Source organism: Agelaius phoeniceus, chromosome 2 (genome assembly GCF_051311805.1).
Source record: "Agelaius phoeniceus isolate bAgePho1 chromosome 2, bAgePho1.hap1, whole genome shotgun sequence".
Taxonomy (NCBI): Eukaryota; Metazoa; Chordata; class Aves; order Passeriformes; family Icteridae; genus Agelaius; species Agelaius phoeniceus.
Window position 1 is genome coordinate 82,254,149 of NC_135266.1, and position 19,192 is coordinate 82,273,340.

General features: G+C 40.0%; 1 protein-coding gene across 1 annotated transcript in view; it reads left to right on the forward strand.

The window, feature by feature from the left end:
* Nucleotides 1-10,895, forward strand: part of NOX4 (NADPH oxidase 4) — a 110,218-nt gene extending 99,323 nt beyond the window's left edge. Inside the window, exon 18 of the mRNA XM_054627976.2 lies at nt 424-10,895. Within this exon, the coding sequence (XP_054483951.2) occupies nt 424-544 (121 nt within the window). The 3' untranslated portion in view covers nt 545-10,895. The remainder of the gene's footprint in view (nt 1-423) is intronic.
* The last annotated feature ends 8,297 nt before the right edge of the window (nt 10,896-19,192 follow it).

The following is a 19,192-nucleotide window of genomic DNA, read 5'->3' on the forward strand; positions in this document are numbered from 1 at the left end:
TTAGTGTAACAAATCACTGTTAGTGATTAGATATGCTTGTGTAATTCATGAGTTACACTAAGGAAGTCTTTACAGTGAGACATATTTTTAACAAAAAAAGTGATTAATCATGGGGAAAAAATAGAGTGAAAAATAGTAATATTTTATCATTTGGTATCTTGAGACTAAGATGAAGCACTTCTTCCTTAGAGTTGTCTTAGTCAGATAAATAATAAGGTTTGTTGTAGGGATACTTAGGAGAGATGTGGTGGCTTCAGTAAAATTAACTGCATCATCTAGTGAACTCTTCTCCCCTTAAAATCTGTATGTAGGTGGCTTATATATAACACCATGAGGCCAGGATCCACTTCTGTCTCTTATTGGAAATTACTGGTTATTCACAATGTCATAACTTTCCCTCCCCTCTTTTTTTTTTTTTAACAGGAAGACCATTGGAGTTTTCTGCTGTGGACCAAACAAAATCTCTAAGATACTTCATAAACTGAGCAACAGCAGCAACTCTTATGGGACAAGGTTTGAGTACAATAAAGAATCCTTCAGCTGAAAATCTCTTGGAGCAAGACTCTCTAGAAGATAAAAGTGCAATTTTTTGTTTGTACAACATAAAAGTTCAGCTGTGGTTTAAACAGACAGAAATGTACCAAAGAATAGCACAAATGTTTTTATTTATGATTATTTAAGACTGATGGATGCAGCAGTATACCAACAAATAATCATTGCTTTTACTCAAATACGCTCACACAATATTTGTGGTGGGAGGGATTCTTTGGATTTGTTTATGTTAATTAAAAAGTACAGAAGCTGGGGAAAGACACAATTACATTATAAGCTGATGGAAGAAGAATCTGTGGAATGTTTGAACTTCTTCCACTTCAGTCCTCTGAAGCTGGATCAGTAAAAGATACCCCAGGTTAATCCAAATGGCAAAACATAGTGTATTACAAAGACTCTTGCTTTTGTTGGTATACAAATCTTAAGGCTTTGGGGTGAAAATACTCCATGTTAAAGATTTTATTATACATTGCAGAACTGGGATTCTGTATTTAAAATATAGAGTGTTACTCTTGCTAGTCTACTTCTGTAATGAAGTTAACCTAAGAAAAAGTGAGCACAATTGTGTAGCACCAGTGGGCAGCCTCTGCTGTGATGTTAGTCACAGCCTTTTGGCAAGCATGCATCTGTACGTGGAGAACTCTGTATCTTGCATCAGTTCAGTATTCAGTGAGTTTGCAAAATAATTATGATTTATGCAGTCATAAAGATGGAGCAAGAAAAGCAATGAACAGGAGCAGACAGGACCTGAAGTTTTATTATACCACACACTCAACATGGAAGTTGCACTCACTGTGCACTCACATGCCCTGAATGTTAAACACTTGAAGCTTTCAGATGCTCTGACTGATTATTTTACAGCAGGTTGAAATCCAGTTTTAGGGGTTCCAGTATGTTTGGTTGACTCTGATCCGTTAAGTGTCATCCCTGGAGCCCCATTTGTTTGCCCTGGTGCCACTGAAAGCAGGATGAGACCAGATCCACAGCAGAGTGAGAATGAACCCTTCAGCTCTGTGGCTCCTTGGCTGATGTGTGCAGATAAAAACCTTGCAGGAGCTGCAGTATGCTTTCAGTTTGTTCCATAGAGGAAGATCTCAAAACATCCCAATTTTAAGCTCTCTTTCCCTTCTCCTCCCCTCAGCTATCTTTAGCCCATAATCGCCATGGGAGAGCTAAAGGCTGAAACTGGTACTTCATAAATTTTTGGTTCTGAGGAACACCTTTTTTTTGTCCATCCAAATAGCCAATGCAATTCCCCTTATTTCTTATTTTCTCCCTTTTCCTTACTTTGCTGAGATGAGGGCATTTAAACAGGGATCAGACACTTAGCTGGCATAAATAGGCACCACTCCAGTGTCTCTTAATAGATCATCATCACTTTAACATGGTGAAAACCTTCCCCTTGATCTCCAGCAGAAGCTTGGGAGCAGTACAGTGTAGTGTTTGCAGCATACACAGGCAGAGGCTGGCTTGAGAACTCATGCCTGTGGTTCACCTGTATTTAGGGCAGTGCATTTGCTTTCATTTACATCTATTCAATGAATACCCTTTTTATGTTAGTGGGAAAAGCACTAAATTTCTGCTTGGGACACAGACTCTGTACCAGAGTCTGCAAGTATCAGTGTGAGTGTTCAGAGGGAAGCATTTTTCTGGTAGGTGGTGTATAGGCATCCTGCATGTGTAACTAGTGAGAATAAGTTTGGTCTTTGCCTTGGCAGCTTCTGCTCAGGAGTTGCACTCAGTGAGCAACAGGGAGGAGGTGCATCAGTGAAGCCACGTGACTTGGCACTGAAGTCTTTACCTCTGGCTCTACCCAATTTGAAATCCAGGCAGGAAGCAAAGAACCAGAGATAGACAAATTCCTACTGGCGAAAATTCTCGAAGTAGCCCAGATGAGAGAAGCCAAAATAGAAATGCAGTGTGAGATGGGAGCCTACATTGCTGCTACTGCTTTTAATTTTTTTCTCTTTGAGGCAGAAAGGACCATTATTTTTCTACTGGATCTCATTCATCCATCACTGTAAAGCTGGAGGTGTGCAGCAAAGGATTAGATTCTTTTTAATCAGTAAGATTTATTTCTAATACTGCCTGCATAGATTTTATAATAAACATAAAACTGTTGGCAAGATGCATAGATACTGGATATTGTAGGTCCTGCATACTTTTTTGTTTTCTGGCTGTCAGTTTAAAGCATGATTGAAATCATGCCTGCATCTTTTACCCACAACTAGAAAGTGATCTTTTCTTCTAGTTTTGGGATTTAGTATCACATGCTTTTAAAATACAGTTTAGAGTCATCTAATCACTATGTTGTTTGTGGTTTTACATCTCCTCTGACAGATATCGGCTCCATTACCATATAATGAGCAGCTAGTTTTGCAGTTAGCTCTGTGCTAAAGCAGATTATATTTTCTGGCTCAGCTTCTGCATAGGTACCACTTTATAATTAAAATAGTTATACTAGTACTGTGCTGTTATTCTGCATTGTTGCAGGAGTTGATGCTGTTTGTAGGCATGTTAAACACATGTTGTTACATTAAGCAGTGCTGTCACAGCAAGATCAAAGCAGATCCAGGCTGTCCTCTTTTCTGTCTTTGTGCTGTATCTGACTCAGCTGACCCATTTGTAAAACAAGCTCTGGACTGTCTGCCTTTCTGGAGTGTTTTGAGCCTTAATTAATGTTTTGGGATCACTTTGGTGCACAAGCAGTAGAAAGAGCTATCTAATTGCTATGCAAATGTGCTTATGTTTTATTTTGGGAAAACCTTTTTTTTGCTGATTTGAGAAATCGCTAGGCCAGGTGAGGAAGAGTTTGGGGAAAGTCTAAAAGCTTCAGTTGCTTTTTTCCTTTTCCTTGAGCTATTCTTCTGTAAGAGAGGCAAAAAGTTTAAGGGTTGTTGAGTGACTGTGACTTGACTTCAGAAGTGGCAGATATTATGATAAACACAATCTTTCTACAGGCTGTGTTGTCATTGCTCTGAGTGTGTCTCCAGCTTGCAAAACAGAGTCAAGCCCTCTTTTAAACTCCATTGCTTTTATATCTGTAAGCCAAATATATGTAAAAATATAACTCAGTGCCAGACAAGTAAGTGAAGGCTGACAGCACTCAATTCCACATTTGCAGATCAACTGGATTTACGTAATTGAGCATTACTTAGCACTTTAAACTGTGCCTTGTGAGTCTGTCATAAGTGTCCTGCTGGCAGGGGAAGGATCCCGCCCTGTATTCTCCCAGTTTTCACTCAGTCTTTCACAAGGCTGCAGACTTCTCAGTGTTTGATTAGCAGGGTCTTTGTGTTTTATTAATCAGAATTGTTTCAGGACTCTTTTTTTAGACCAGGAATGTTTCCATGCTGATGAAAACCAAGCCTTTTCCAAGCAACAAGAATCCAGCCCTTGTGCAGCAGCGTGGGACTCAGGGCTTTACACAGCTAACAGCAGGATTAATCAGATGTACCCAAGACCTATTCCGACATCACTGAAGTTACTTGTGTGAGTAAATGTCCACTGCCACAACAAACAACAGCAGAGGTGAGCCCTGATGTTGTGTGGGAAGGCCTAGTGGGGTCTGACCTTCACCACCAAAGTCTGCAGAACAGTCTGTCCCTCCACAGTGATTATTCCAGCCCATTGTTTGGAGCAACACTTCCCTGTTTTAGTATGTGGTATTACTGCTGGCATGTGAGTTCTTCCTTGTCTTTTTCTCCTCTTCTAGCCTCTAGCACATAGGTGGCAAAGAGATTTGAAGCTGGCTGAGGGAGGGCAGATAATGCATTAAGTGGAAGAACAGCCATGTTGGGAACAGTAATTCAGCTGTAACAGCCTAACAGAGCAGAGAAGTAATGATTTAGTAGGACTTGGAGAACAGCAGCCCTAAGAGCTGTTCTAAGCCCTAAGCCCTAAACCTCTACTCAACGTTTAATACACCAGGTTATAGTTTCAAACCACAAGACATGGCTAAGGGAAAGCAGACACGAGGCTAAAGAGTCCCTGCCTATAGCAGTTCAAGGACCATAAGTCAGAGAAGAGGTAAAGTTATTAAAATGCAATGTTTACTCTTTTGAAAAATAAAAGTACTTCTAGGGAGATTAATTTTCACTTCAGCCTGGCAATCATTTCATAAACTCACCAGTTTGATCTAATGCAAGGTGGATCTCCTTCTCTGGATTATGCATCCAATTTTTCTGCCTATTTTCCATGCCTCACAATTTCAACCAGTTTTTATTGTTTTAGCCAAGAGGATTTAACAAGAAGGTTTAATCAAAATGCCACTGGTGCCTGTGCTGAGCTGAGATTTTCTGCTATGAATATACATTTTTCAGGGATATATATATGTATGTAATATAGCTGATGACTCAACTGTGAACAGTGATTTGGGATTTGCATTGTTTCTGCTGCTGGTGTGTTTCATTAAGGCCACTATGGTGATGCACTGGCAAAATGTATGGAGCTGAAATGAGACTCTTCATTCCCATAAAGAGCCTGGTATTTTAGTGCCTGTACTAAGCATAGTAAATCCTAGAAACTGAAATTTCCTTTGTAGTCACAGTAGATTAATTAGCATCTTTTAAGGTTAAAAACCCTGAGTCCTCTGCTGGTCTGACATGCATAATGAATGCTCTGACACAAAGGTTTTGAGCAACAAATGCTTCTCCTTAAAGGGCTGGATGAGGATATCTAAAGGTTATTATCTGAAGGTTATTATCTGAAAGTTTAGTATCCTGCTAATTGTATCACCCATGTTGTAAGAGGGATGAGATCCATTTTGGTACCAAGGAATGCTGTGTACTTCCTCTGTTATGAATATCTCTAAACTTGCAGTGTATCCTCACGGTTTACCATGCCTGAAGTATTATATTCTCTAGAGGGATCCTATTTATAAGAGACAAGTGCTGGATCTGTACTAAGAGCAGTGGATCTGTCCCATTATTACATGGACACAGAGAGAAAGCTGGGAAAAGCCACACATCCCAGTTGCAGATTGCTTCTTAGCAGAGCCCTTGGATGAGAGGGAAGGCTGTTCCTGGAGCTCCAGGTAAACTGCTGTCAACTGAAGAGCACCCCGAGGAGGGCAGGAGAGGATGATAAATGCCAGCAATAAACAGGGTGAAATATTTTGTACCTGGGAGCCACGGGGAGGGAGGAGACATTCTTCTTAGCTTCACAGTGTTAGAAATTAAAACCAAACCCCATTTTCTAGATGTGCATACCGAGTCTCCCTGAGGGTTGAGAGCTAATGTATGCAAATGCGTTGCATTTCTGTGCACAACTCAGTGCTAAAGCCCAGAAGAAAGCTAGTATATTATAGCAAACACCCTGGAAATAAAAAATTCCTTTGACATAAAACCTTTACTCTTTCAAGTTAACTTACTTCTGAAAAACATCTACTTCTGAAAAACATCTACTTCTATTCTGCAGCTGTGGAATTGGGAAAAAGCTTTACCTGTTAACTCCTTTTCACCAAAATACCGGAGTGTAGAGTTCTCTGTGTCAGCTGTAAGTAGGTTTGACAGTTTGATAAATAAATTTTGTGTTTGTTGCTGCTGACCCTAGGAAAGGACAGCCTTGAGGATGAGAAGCAGTGTTACATAAATGTCTAGTGTACATAGCAACAGTGAGCAGGGAGACGCTGCTGCATCGCTTTTGGTGCACCAGTCACTCATTAAAATTCTGTCATTGCAAGGTCACGTTGCTCATCTCATACTCTGCAACCCTGGGGAAGAAATTTGGATGAGAGATGGGGGAGGAAAAGCGAAAACTTCCTCCTTGTGCTGTAACCAAGAATACATTCATCGACAGCAGGGCACTTGTTTTGATTTCAAAAGAGCATGCCATTTCTTTTTCAGGGCTAACAGGTTCCCTCCTGTGTCGTGGTGTTTGCATGTTAGAAGTGTAACAAAGTGATAACAGGTTCCTTCCAAATTGCATATATAAAGCCTCAAGCTTTTACTTCTCCCTTAAATAGTTTGAGAGAAATGCAAAATACCAGAGAGCACATAGTGGACTGTGTCCCAAACTGCACTTGGCACAGCCTGGAATGCTGCACAGCACAGCAGCTCTGCAAGCTGCTGGGAAGAGACAAGGCTGAGGTTGTGGGTTTGGTCCCCTGGTAGATCATTCACTTAAATGATGATTCTTGTGGGTCCTTTCCAGCTCACATTATTCTGTGATTCTGTGTAAATGGTTTAAGGAGAACATATCAGAGATACCTGATCTGTGGTCAGAAGCAGGCCAGGTCACCACACTGGCTGTCACATCTCTGAGCAATGATGAGCCTGAGCCAGTCCTAGGTGTGCTTTGGCAATGGTGGAGTCATTGGGGCTCTTGGACTGTGTCTGCAGGGTGAGATGAACAGTGTTTTAGACAGAGCTGGATGAGGCTCCTGTGTGCACTTTCAAGCCTGGAGCTCAGAGCTGTCATACTTGAGGGTGAATTGTGTAGGCAATGAGGTGGTCTGACCTTTGGGTACAGTCACAGTTCCATGGTTAGCCAAAGGTATGGACATACCCTGTGGATTTCTCTAGCTTTGTAGAGGCATGTTGTTCAGGGCCAGGGAAGCAGGTTATGTTATTGTGCCTCATTAGGTGTTAGATGCTTGAAAGCATGTACTGTTTAGAACGGAGGAGGATGGTGAATGCCAGCTTCCACCCACAACTGAACACACCCTGCCCATTTTTCCAGTAGTGTTCTTGAGGAATAAATGGCAAAATCTCTGCAGAGAAGACACAAGTGCTGCATTTTTCTTATATTGTATCAGAGCAACATAATTAACTATTAAAAATATTTGCTATGAATGTGAAGATTCACTTATGACATTATTCTTTCTGACTGTTTAAGCCCTAGTAACAGTTTGATACACACTTTTTGAACAAAACATAATGCCCCAAAGCTTTAAAATACAGCTTAGATGGAACTTGGCAGGGGATCTCCACCTGATAGTGAAATATCATTGTCTGTTGGAGCTGGATGCATTTGTGCTTCATTCATCTTGGTCTGCTCCATCGCTATGGAAGATTAGAGGGAGCTGGGCTTTCAGATCCTTCTCTTCCTTTCTGCATATAACCTCAACCTTCATCTAGAAGTTTGAACCTTTGGGTCACTGAATACGTCATCACCCATGTCCTTCACATAGTCCCATCACATAGTCCTTCTTTTGTGCTCTTCCTCCCTCTATAGCACAAATTGTATTAGGAGGTTTTTTCCACTCCTTGTTTCCCATGACTCAGGAAAATACCATTCTGGGAAATGCAGAGGGCCTAAATTTTATTTGCAGCATGCACCAACCTGTGTAATGCTCCTGGTGTGCACAATCCAATGGGGCTCTTGTAGTCTCTTTGATTAGCTTCAGGAAAATGAGGGGTGCAGCATCCCAATGCTGGACATGCTTGTGGCAGTCAGAGGAGGGGCAGTGCTACAAGGACAGATATGTAAAAAATGGGAAAACTCATAAGAGCAAAGATCACATCATCTTCTGAATGAGAACTGGGGATTTGGTTTTGAAAAAGTCAGGTCACCCACTTGTGGCTACCATTGAAATTAAGTTGTGCTTCTGCTTTCACACGTAGGCATTTCAGGACACTGGGCAGTGATGGAAAGGGTTTCTTCTTTCAATTACATTTGGTATTTCCACACAGCCCCTACTTTATCAGCTGCATATAATTTCATTCTTTCACTGATTAAATATTTTCTCGCCTGGTTTCTTTGCTTCTGGGAGCTTGAGAGCTCATTGTTTATAAAGGGAAAGAAGAAGTATTGTGCTGTTAAGCAGGCAACTCCCAACACATATGTTCAGCTCTGCATCTTTGACAGCGAGGTCCTGATGCTGCTGTGAGTGCAGAAGGGCAGATCTTTCACTGAGATTCAGGTGTGACCTGGACCCTCTTCCAGGCTTCATATATTGATGAAGCTCAGAGCTTATTAATTAGCTTTTTCTGAAATAGTTACCCTTAGTCCAAATGTGCCAGGTTGTGAAACCCTTACTCACACTGAGTTTTCCTCTCTCTATGTTCCTTCTGATTATTTGCAGGAGCAAATTTGATGAAACATGTTTGGGCAAGAAATGGTTCTCTTGGTCTGTGGTAGTTGAGAAGAAGAGTCATAATTATGTTATCTCCCCTCAAACTGATGTCAAAAAAGTATTTTGAAGGGCCCAGCTATATTAGTTCCATAATGTGTATATGGGCAGTTTCTTTAAAGATCTATGATTTTACATTTTTTTATGTAAATCTAATTTCATTTTCAGAACCAACCAAAAAAAAAAATCCAAAGGATCTTTTTTACATTGAAAATGCTCATATGACCAAAACATGTCTATTTTAAAAGAATTCTTCCAAGATGCTTAGAAGAAGAGTGGAAACCAGCTTGTAAAAATTCTTCTTTTCTAATAGCAAAGCATTCTTTGGTTTTGATTTTTTTTTCCTTTCCAACTTTCATTAGTGAAAAAGTACAGTTCAAACTAAGCAATAGTACCACAGTCTGAGCTTCAGCAATTCAATGTCTTCCTTTTGAAGCAAGGCATCTCTCTAGGATCATGTCTACACTGCCATCTGAACCTTCCAGGCAATGTCTGTAGCAGGTCTAGACTTGGGTTTCTGTGAGCAAGAAGACATGATCAATTTTTGTCTTACTTTGGGTATGTATTTGGGACTCAAAGGCCATGTGAGAGTTTGATGTGGTAAACAAGCAGGAAGGAACTGGAGCCCCTGCTACAAGTGTGAGTATGCTGAAAAGACCTTAGGCTTTTATTCCACTAGTCAAATTAATTAAAATCCAATCTCAGGAAGGAAGATGTGGGCCACAAAGGAAATTCTTGCCATCCCTAAAATTTGGAAAAAGCATTAAACTAAGGTTGGCTTTCCAATTTTTCTGTTAAGAAATGAGCCATGAAAGTAGTTATTTACAGTTAGCATGTATAATGAGACTGAAAAATTAATGTCTTGTCTTTTCTGTAGCTGCGGGTCTTAACTTTCTCATTTCTGACTGCATTCTTCTCTCATTCTTTCCTGTCCCAAAAGGAAGAGACCAGAAAATTCTTTCTGAATTTCCAGTTCTGTAATTATATATCTTTGCCACTAGAGGTGAAATAAAAATAATTTATTAAAAAGGAAAGCGACATTTACTTTTTATATCTCTTTACAATGTGCAAGATAACTCTTTTAGAAAGTATTCACATAAATGTCCACAATTTTGAGTACTCAATGTTCTTTTCAGTGGTGCCTGTTTATATTAATGTAATTTCAATCTGTTCTTATGTTTTTATAGATCAGGATGTGGTACAGTTCTTTGAAGAGAAATGTCTGCTTAGTTTCCAAGTAGAACAGAAAGCAAAATTTGGCCGTGAGTTTTATTTGTGTAAGTTTTTCACCCAAGCTTGACTTTAAAAAAAAGAATACTGGGATCATGTCTATAACAAGTCATACTCTTGCTGTGTGAAACAGCCCATTTTGTAGCTTCAGCTTGCTGCCCTCCAACACAGCAGAGGAACTGTGTTTCATGACTGGAAATACTTAAATACGTCATTGTTGTACCTGCATGCCTCATAAACCTTCAAGGAGTAAGCAATAAGCTTTCTGAATCTGTTAGTTCCACTAAGACAAAGGAAAATTTTTACCAGTTATCTATATAATGAGGCAGAACTAGAAAACTGATCATTAAAAAAGCCTTGGGTTTTTATTTTCCTATTTTTCGGGGTTTATTTATTCTTCTCTTTTTTATGAGTCAGGATCAGAACTCTTTTCCTCAGTGTGCCTTCCTTAGTTACACAGTTTGTGAGGGTAGATTGGCTAAAAAAAGGATTCAGACAGGGCTCCTGAGCTTTATCCCATGTTGTTACAGAGTTCCCCTACAAACCAGTCACTCTGTGCAGGATTTTCAGAGTAACAAGAAGAATTCAAATCCACTGAGATTTTTATACTCAACTGCATCAGGTTTCTTTCTAAAATCCTGTCTTCTTTTTGCCTACCAGTAAAATGGGGAAAGCCACTCTGGAAAAGAGTTTTGATTTGCCTGGCAAATAGTCCTTCATTTGAAATTTGTTTGGTTAAAATACAAAATCCTGGTTGCAGTATGCAAAAGGAGGCTTCTTGCCCAAAATACTCATCTGAATTAGCCATTTTATCTTAATGGCAGACCTGACAACTAAACTATTTGGCTGCTGAGTTCTTTTGCTGTTCAGATGTTACTTTTACATTCTGTTATATTAGCAGATCATCTTAATGTGATTTTATGTCTTTTATTGTATTTGACAAAGCACCGTATGTTTATACATCATGTAATTATGGCACTGTACTATAAAAGTATTTACTTTACAGGAAGCTTCATGACTTTGGAATAAACAACCATTCCAAGACTGAGCAAAACATGGTTGAGTTACTGTTTGTGACCTGATTTCAATTAATGGCATACTGCCTCAATCATGGAAGCATTGTGTATGTGCATGTGTGCATGTGTATTACTGCTGGAAGGGGAGGCTGGGATTTCACTCCTTAGCAGAGGCTCTGATACTCTTTGTGGTGCCCTAAATTTGCTGAAACATCCACACAGGGTTCACAGACATGCTGCAGGAGACCCAGGATCCTCTGGCATAACAGAAGTTGGGTTGGATACCCAAAGTACCAGAATTGTACTAGGCACCCTTGTTTCGTCACCCAGAGTAATTTTCTGCCTTAGAACATGAGGCACGTGCTTATTCCATATATATCTGTGGCTGTGAGACAACCTTAGAAGCAGAATATATTATCTCATCCTCATCATCACACACACTGGAATTCAGCAGAATATCACTCCACTCCACCCTGTCGTTGTTTAGAGCACAGTGGAAGGAGAAAGAAGCATCTGCCTCATTCTGACCCATCAAAATCAGTTATGAGAAAAGTTCCTTCCCATATCAGAAGCGTGTAGAAATCCTCTCCACCTGTGCCAAACACTTGAGTGCCTGACACTGGAACATGCTCTGGGCATTTGCTTTATTCTGCTTGCTCTGGTGAAATATTTCACAGTGTTCTCAGACCACGCTGCTTTTGATAGATATTAATCTGAGAGCTGCTATTTTATTATGATCTCCAAGACACTGCAGATGCTACAGAAAATCTGCAACAACTGGTTTGAAGCTCATAATTCACTTTCCAGTGATGTGTTTAGGAGTCTGTTGGGTGCACTGCAGGCTAAAGCACCCACTTCCTGCAAGATGTTGAATGTTCTGGGAGCTGTCTTCGTAATCATTCCTGCATTTGGCAAGGTTGTGGGTTTTTATAGGAAATCTGCACATCAAACAAAGATTAATACAAGTATGCAGAGTTCTCTGAGATTTTTCAGAATTGTTAAAAGTTCTGGGTAATTTATTTTTTAGTAGTAAGGATATGTAGTTAAACTGCATGTATTGATCTCAGAGTTGTGTTTTTTACTTTCTCATTACAGAGCAGTGGTGATACAATGATGGAAAAATGTACCATCCCTCCAGAATAAGGAGTTTAACAGCAGCAATATTAAAAAAAATCCCAACAAATATCCCTGTATATTCCATCTAATTTATTTTTAGTCATTAAATTAAAAATTTACAGGGAAAGCTAACAGCTGCAATTTAGAGAAGTTCCTGATCTGTGCAACTACAAAAGGTGTTTACTTATACTAAATGCGGGGTCAGTGGCAGGCAGAGCAGAGTTATCAGAGGAAAAAATTTATATTTTCAAAAATTATGATGGTGTTTTTCATTAAGAGAAATGTCCTTTCCCACTCACCTTCCCCATGCCAAGTAATGAGGTTTGGCAAAATGTGTTTTGGCTCTTGAGCTTTGATATTCTGTCTGATATTTGGAGAGTTTTTATGGGAAAATATATATTTCACAAATGCATTGGGTCAAAAGAGAAATCTCAATGTTCATGCAAGAAGTTTATGGAGAAGGGAACACAATTTTTATTTTTTTTTTAGCAAAACCTGGCTGAAAATGCTGATGCAAATAATAAACTCTCCTTACAGCGGACAACTAAGTAAGTATTGCAGTCTGCTGTTTTCCAGATGGAAGAGAAAAACTTCTTCCTTCTCCCCACTTCAGCACTATATGGGCATCATGGACCATGACAAATTCTTGATATGAAGGCAAGCAGAATAGTAGGCAAAGACTGTTCCCAGTAACCTGTGAGCTTTTCTAGAGAGAAAAAAACAAGCAGGTGTGGGCTCAGCAGCTTCTGTCTGCCTGACCTGAGCACCAAACTCACATAAATCTAAGTTATTTAATGGACCAAATCTCCTCAGGTAAATGAACACCTTCTCCCATTGTCAGGGGGCAGATATGAAAACTTTTGAAGACCCCCCATGGCGATCTGATACACCTGACTTAGATTTTTTCCTTTCAGGTTACAAAGTCATTTCAAAAGTGATTTTTTGTCCTGTCCATTGATGTTACAGGGAACAAATTCATTTATTTGGAGAATACAGCATGGGTACTGGTTAGAAATGACCTGGTTCCTCTGTCCTAAATTATCTCAGCTGAAGAGCCATTTGAAAATACTATTTGAACATTTGGAAAATTGAAACCATCTGAGGAGTACACACAGGTGATTCCTCACCTGTTCCTGATTCTAATAATAAAATCTAATAAAAAGAATAATACCCTCTTGCTGGTCCCACCAGCCTCTGAAATCTGGGGAGCAGCTATGCAATCCAGCCACAGCCTTGTTCACTGCAGGGAACCTGATGCTTTGCCTTAAATGTGCCCAAAAGTGCATTGCAGGCATGTGGATGTTACAGGAGGGCTGAAGAGTGGCACACAGGGATAATTTATAATCAATGCAACAACTTAGATTGTTTCTCCCGAAAACCAATCAACATTTTTTGTAAGTAAGGTGACTTCAAATAATCTGCATTTCTCATCCATCTTCTGACTCCTCCCAAATTCCTATTAATTTAATGGCTCCATAATTTATCATTTTCCTTTCTGGTTTCTAGTTAGGATACGCATAAGCATTAGACTGACCTTAATAACACTGTGCTTTCTAATCTGAAATTGTGAATTGCTGACTGATGGTCTGAGTAACCAGCAGCTTGTCTTCGTCCCCAAAACTGTTTTCTGATTTACCTGAAACTTAATTTTGTTGGACCACAGTTTCTGATCTCTCTACAGAATAATTTTGCAAACAAGCTTTCCTGTAACTTTTTACAATAGTATGTCTTCTTGTAGGAGAATGTCACCTTAATTAGGATGGCTGCAGAGTTTTCACAATCTGTCTGTGCCCAGACTGCTGAACACAATTTCTGAAGTGACAGCCTCCCTGCAGACATCCCTGCTTGGTGCTTTAGAGTGCCATGGCGCCTAGGATGAGACAAAAGGCCACCACTTTTAAGACCCAGTGTCTAGACTTTTAGACTTAAGCATATTTGTTTCACTAAAAGGGAAGAGTCTTTCTGATTAGAAGTGAACTGATTTTCTGAAGTAGCTGTGAGGAAGACAGAAAAGCCTGGTTTTCATTTTTGCTCTCAAATGAGAGTTGGATTCTCAGTTGATTCTTCCTGAATATTAATAAGAGGTTGATGCTTTGAAAGTCAGCCCACAGGGTTAAATAATTGAGACCACAGACTATAGAATTAAAATACTAAAATTAATTTTAAAGTAGCATCTCAAGTCCATGATGGTGTGAAAGAAGACATGGACCCTAAATTCTCTAGTGGTCTGTATCTTCAGTGGTCACTGGTATTAACTGGTAAGATGAAATGTAAAACAAAATGCCTCTGTTCTGACTTGAGAAATCTTACATTCCCTTGATTTTGTTATAAATGACTGTAACATCATTCAGATGAAAGGGGAGCTGGAAAAAGTCTTCAAAGTGCCTGTCTACAAACATGTTGCACTACTCTTACGGTTATAGTAAGTGTACAGTTATTTCAGTATTCGGATTTTTGCTATGAGTATATGTATTTTGCTATCTGCTAATGAATGTGGTAGCTCTTTTACTCTGGGATGTGTGTGGTGCTTCAGTTTTTTAAAAAATCACATTTTCTTGTAATTGCACCATTAAGTATTTCTGTGTACAAATACTGTCATTTTAATAATTTGGTATTTTTCAAGCTGTTTAACCATGTGTTTATTTCATACAGGTCATCTGACAGTGTAGTCAGCATAAGTAAATTTAGCAGAGCACCACCTTGCCAATCTGCCATAAATTTATGAGAAAATGGTCCAGCCTTCAAGCTTTTAATACACGTTCCTGATACGTTCATCTCTGTGACAAAATAGACAGCTTTTTTTTTTTTTTAATGTTATTGCCTTTGCATGAAGGGGTCATATGCAAAGAACTTAAGCTTTAGCACTTCTTCCAAAAATATGGATTTTTTTTTTTTTGTGGTGTGTATAGACTATTTATTTGTAATAGGTTACACAAAGGAATGAAGGTGAGTGAAGACATTAATGTTGTAGAAAACTTCCTATGATTAGTCACTGGTGGGGAAAAACAGAACCTGATCACAAGGAAAGTTGTACTTGCATGCAAGGCAAAGAAAAGCCTTATTCATGGCCCTGCCATAAGAGGCTCTGCAGACTCTTTATATTTATGGCATTGCTGCCAAAAGTGCATGGGAAGATGTACATCAGTTTGAAAATGTAGCACATTGAAATGGTTGTGCTCAAGTTTTCCAAGAAACCAGAAGCAAATTCAAGTCAGAAACATTTTAACATTGTTTTGATTATGTGGAAAATGTGTGAAAATTTGTTGACAATATGTAATTGACCTGAAAATTCCTTTTTTCCTTATTATTGCCTGAAAATGTTTCTTTTCCTAGAAAACAGTGAAGAAAAGCAGCAGGTTGCTTTTATATACCCAAGTTCCTTTAAAATCTGTGTGTACATTACTGTACATACACCACCATGTCTGTATCATCACCACTACTACACCAGCCTCAAAACTGTGGGACAGTCCCACCACTGAGCCCCCAGGGATCCCTTTTCTGGTCAGATAAAACAGTGCAGTCTGGGAGGAAAGGAGAGGGAATCAAGTTTCCTGAAGGGACATTATTGGAAGTGCTCAGCCACAGCGAGGGTCCAGAATTAATGTCTGCTGCCAAATTCTTGGTTCAAAGAGGATATTTTATCCTGTATATGGGGAAAGTCCTTGTTTTTCTACAAATTTTATTAATCTATCAGATTTCTAGAACTTTTTGGCATCATGTGAATACTGCATAACTGATGCTCTCAAGAGAGGAAGATAATGGACAGAACTCGGGGGAAATGTCCATTTATGAAATGGGATATCAGAAAGCCCTAATGGGTGGAGGATGAATATGCAGAAATAAGTTGATTTTATAGTTATAAGAGTTACTTCATATCTAATTCAAAGCTTATTGCAAAAATTACAGTTAGAGGCCGTTTTTAATGACAAGGTCTCATTGCTGCCAATTTTCAGCTCACTATGGAGACTGATTCAAAATTTACATCCATACACATGTGGGTACACAGATGGTGAATTACAGATTTAACTCAATGGAGAGGCCAGGTGCTAAAAATACAAATTTGGGTAAAATGTGGAAGGGAGAACAGAATCAAAAAAGCTGACAGCTGTTTATTGTCTTGCCTTGACTAAATGTAACTTTTAACAGTCTGAGAAAGTAAGAGACCAGGCTAGAAAATTAAAAACTTGACAGAGGTAACAGTCTCTTGCAAAGGGCAGAGACATGCAAAGCTGAGTACCTTAAAATGAAGCTATCAGGTATGCTCTAGGTTTCTTAATTTTTTTAGTGTGAAACATGTTGATGGTGCTGCAAATACATCCCTGGACATTTAAACTGGTGGACTCCTCATTTAACAAGTACTTTTGTACAAGCCTGACCTCAGTGCCCACTGGGCGAAGGTTTATGTGGTTGCCTGGTATACATACACAGGATCTAGATTTTCAAGCACCAAGTACTGTAATGCCCTGGTTTTGGCATTGATCCTGTCAGGATAAACTCCCCAAGCCTGATCCATCTGCCTAATGGCAATGGGAAGTATCTTGTTCCAAGATACCTTGGCCAGACAGAGGAAAAGGTAAAAGCAGGGTTTTGTTTAAACTCTGATCATTCCGATTCAGTGAGATCACATTGCAAGCACAGACTTGTGACATTACCTCATTCCCAATTTAAAAATAAAATGCAGCTCCAGCTTCTCAGGGAAGCATTTATGAAGAAAAGAGGTCCTTCAGCATTTAATTCAACATGTATCTCGGCACAGAAGTAAACACAGCCCTAAGCATGACCCTGAGAAGAATGTGCCATTGCATTTGTAGCTTGCAGACAAGAAAGCACAATGTCTCTTGGCAGTGCTGGTGGCCAAGAAAACATTTAGTGCCATGGTGATAAATGAGGCCTTTCCTTCTTTCTGACCCGTCCAAAAATGTAGGTGGCTGGTCCAAGCTAAGATGCAGGGTCCCCAAAATGCCAAAGGGAGGGCATGTCTAGAGGACAATTTCTCCTGTCTCAGAACAGTTTCTTTAAGGCTGGTGCTGTCAGTCCACACCTGGCACAGCAGTGTTTGCTTCCCATGCCAAAGAAACCCAAACAGCTTTGCTCAGAGAAGAGAAGCAGCTGGGGTTCCATGTGCTCAGAGTCAGATACCTCTCTGAAGGGGTTTGACTCCCAGCTGGCATCAGGCCACTGGTCTGAGCAGAAACACCACAACGATGGAGAGAACCAGCAGGTGTTGCTTGTGTAAATTCTGTCCTAGTTACTAAGATGAATATACACTGTGCTGTCTATTCCTGGCCACAGACCACGTTGACTGTTGGAAGCAGGCCTGTGTTCTTTGTTCCCTCTCAAAGCAGATGTGGTCTCCAGGTCATATGGTGAGTGGGAAAATTGCTCGGGGGTATGCCTACAAATATGAAAGGGATAAAAATTCCCTTTCAGCAGCTAGAGCTAGTTTGAATTCTCTGTGATGAAACTTCCATGGGAAGAAAACAGGCTGTTAGATCCTTCACTGAAGACAAGGGAAAGGAAGAAGCCTGCCTGGGAATTGGTAAATGATCTGGGCAGAGCATAAACAGACTTTCACTAATAGGTCATGAGTTTGGTCACAAGTACAAATTATGCATTCCATGGCTTTGAGGAAGAAGAGCTGCCAAAAGTAGGATTTAGAAAACCTGATGAGCCAAAGCTTCACTTTGATCCTTTCACACATGGTGATTTGCCATGGCTAGAGGAGGGAGGCCCAGGGAACACTCATGATCTGTGGAGAAGACATGAAGAGCTGAAGACTTGAATCAGAAATGACTTGTTGGCCATGTCTTTTGCAAGTGGGTAACATCTGGTAAAAATTAACTTGATCAGTGTGAAAGTGAAATGCTATCACAATGGAATAGTGAAAAGACTGAAATATACTTGCTTAATACAAGTTAGGATTTTTCTATCAGAACAACTTTTCAAAGGATGACATTGCTTTACTGACACTGAAATATTTTGCATAATGGCACTTTTTTCACCAAGCGTCTAATGAAACACAGGAGTGGCATTTCTGTCAGGGCAGGCACCCAACCAGGGGTCACAGCTCTGCCAGTCAGTCCCAGACTGCCACAGCCATTCAGACTGTCTCAAAGCTGGACATTTGGGACTTTTAAGGTACACAATTCCAACATATTCTGGTCATGTTCTAACTCCAGGACTGGGGACCCCAGAAGCGTACAAACTCCAGACTCCAACAGGAGACTCTCACTGGGAAGCCCCTGATAATTTACAGGATTTTCATTCTCCCTCCCTCTGAAGACCTGAATGGGTCTTTAGATCTTAGATATAACAGCCCCCAATTCCCCATCCCCCTGTGCTGCTGGCATGGAGAATGTAGAGAAATCTGGATTTGAGCCTGGGAAGAAGGGAGGGCTTGGGGAAGGTGTATTTTTTTATTATTATTATTTCTCATTATCCTATTCTGACTTTTGGTTGGCAGAAAATTAAAATTAAACTAATTTTCCCATTTGAAGTCTGTTTTGCTCGTAACAGTATTTGGTGAATGATCTCTCCCTGTCCTTATCTTGTCACGTGTTTTATCTGTGCCATGTAGAATGAGGAGGGCAGTGACAGAGCAGCTCTGGTGGGCACCTGCTGTCCAGCCAGGGTCAAGCCACCACACTTTGTTTTGTTACAAGTGGGTCACATTGTGGAATCTGTGCATACTGAACAACCAATAGTCAGCCAAAATGTGAGCAATCATTATGTCAAGTGGAACAGAGGTGGGCATGGTGAGACCAGGTTTCCTCTCCTAAAAATCACCCAGCTCTCCTGATAAATGCAAGGCATTGTAAAAGACAGCAACTCATAAGTATTTAAAGCAAGTGAGAAGTGGTTTCTGAGCTTCCTTTCTTCTGATGGCATTCAGTCAAGGACAAACATTATGGGACATTATAGGAGCTGGAGGAAAAACTCCTATACCAGAAGAAAATTTGTCTATGGGACAGTCAGTCTGCTCAGTCACTGCATGTTGTGCTAACTGAACTAAAGGATTCTTTTTGCTCTTACATTCTAACACAGAGTGGATGTAGCACCAATTATGCAGTCAGGCACCTGTGACTGTATCCGTGTGCCAAACACATGGATTGGACAGCAGAATTAGACCCAATTTACACTTGTTAAAAAGCAAATAAAATAGAATTATACATTAAATCCACCACACAAGCCAGTCTGGTTTCAT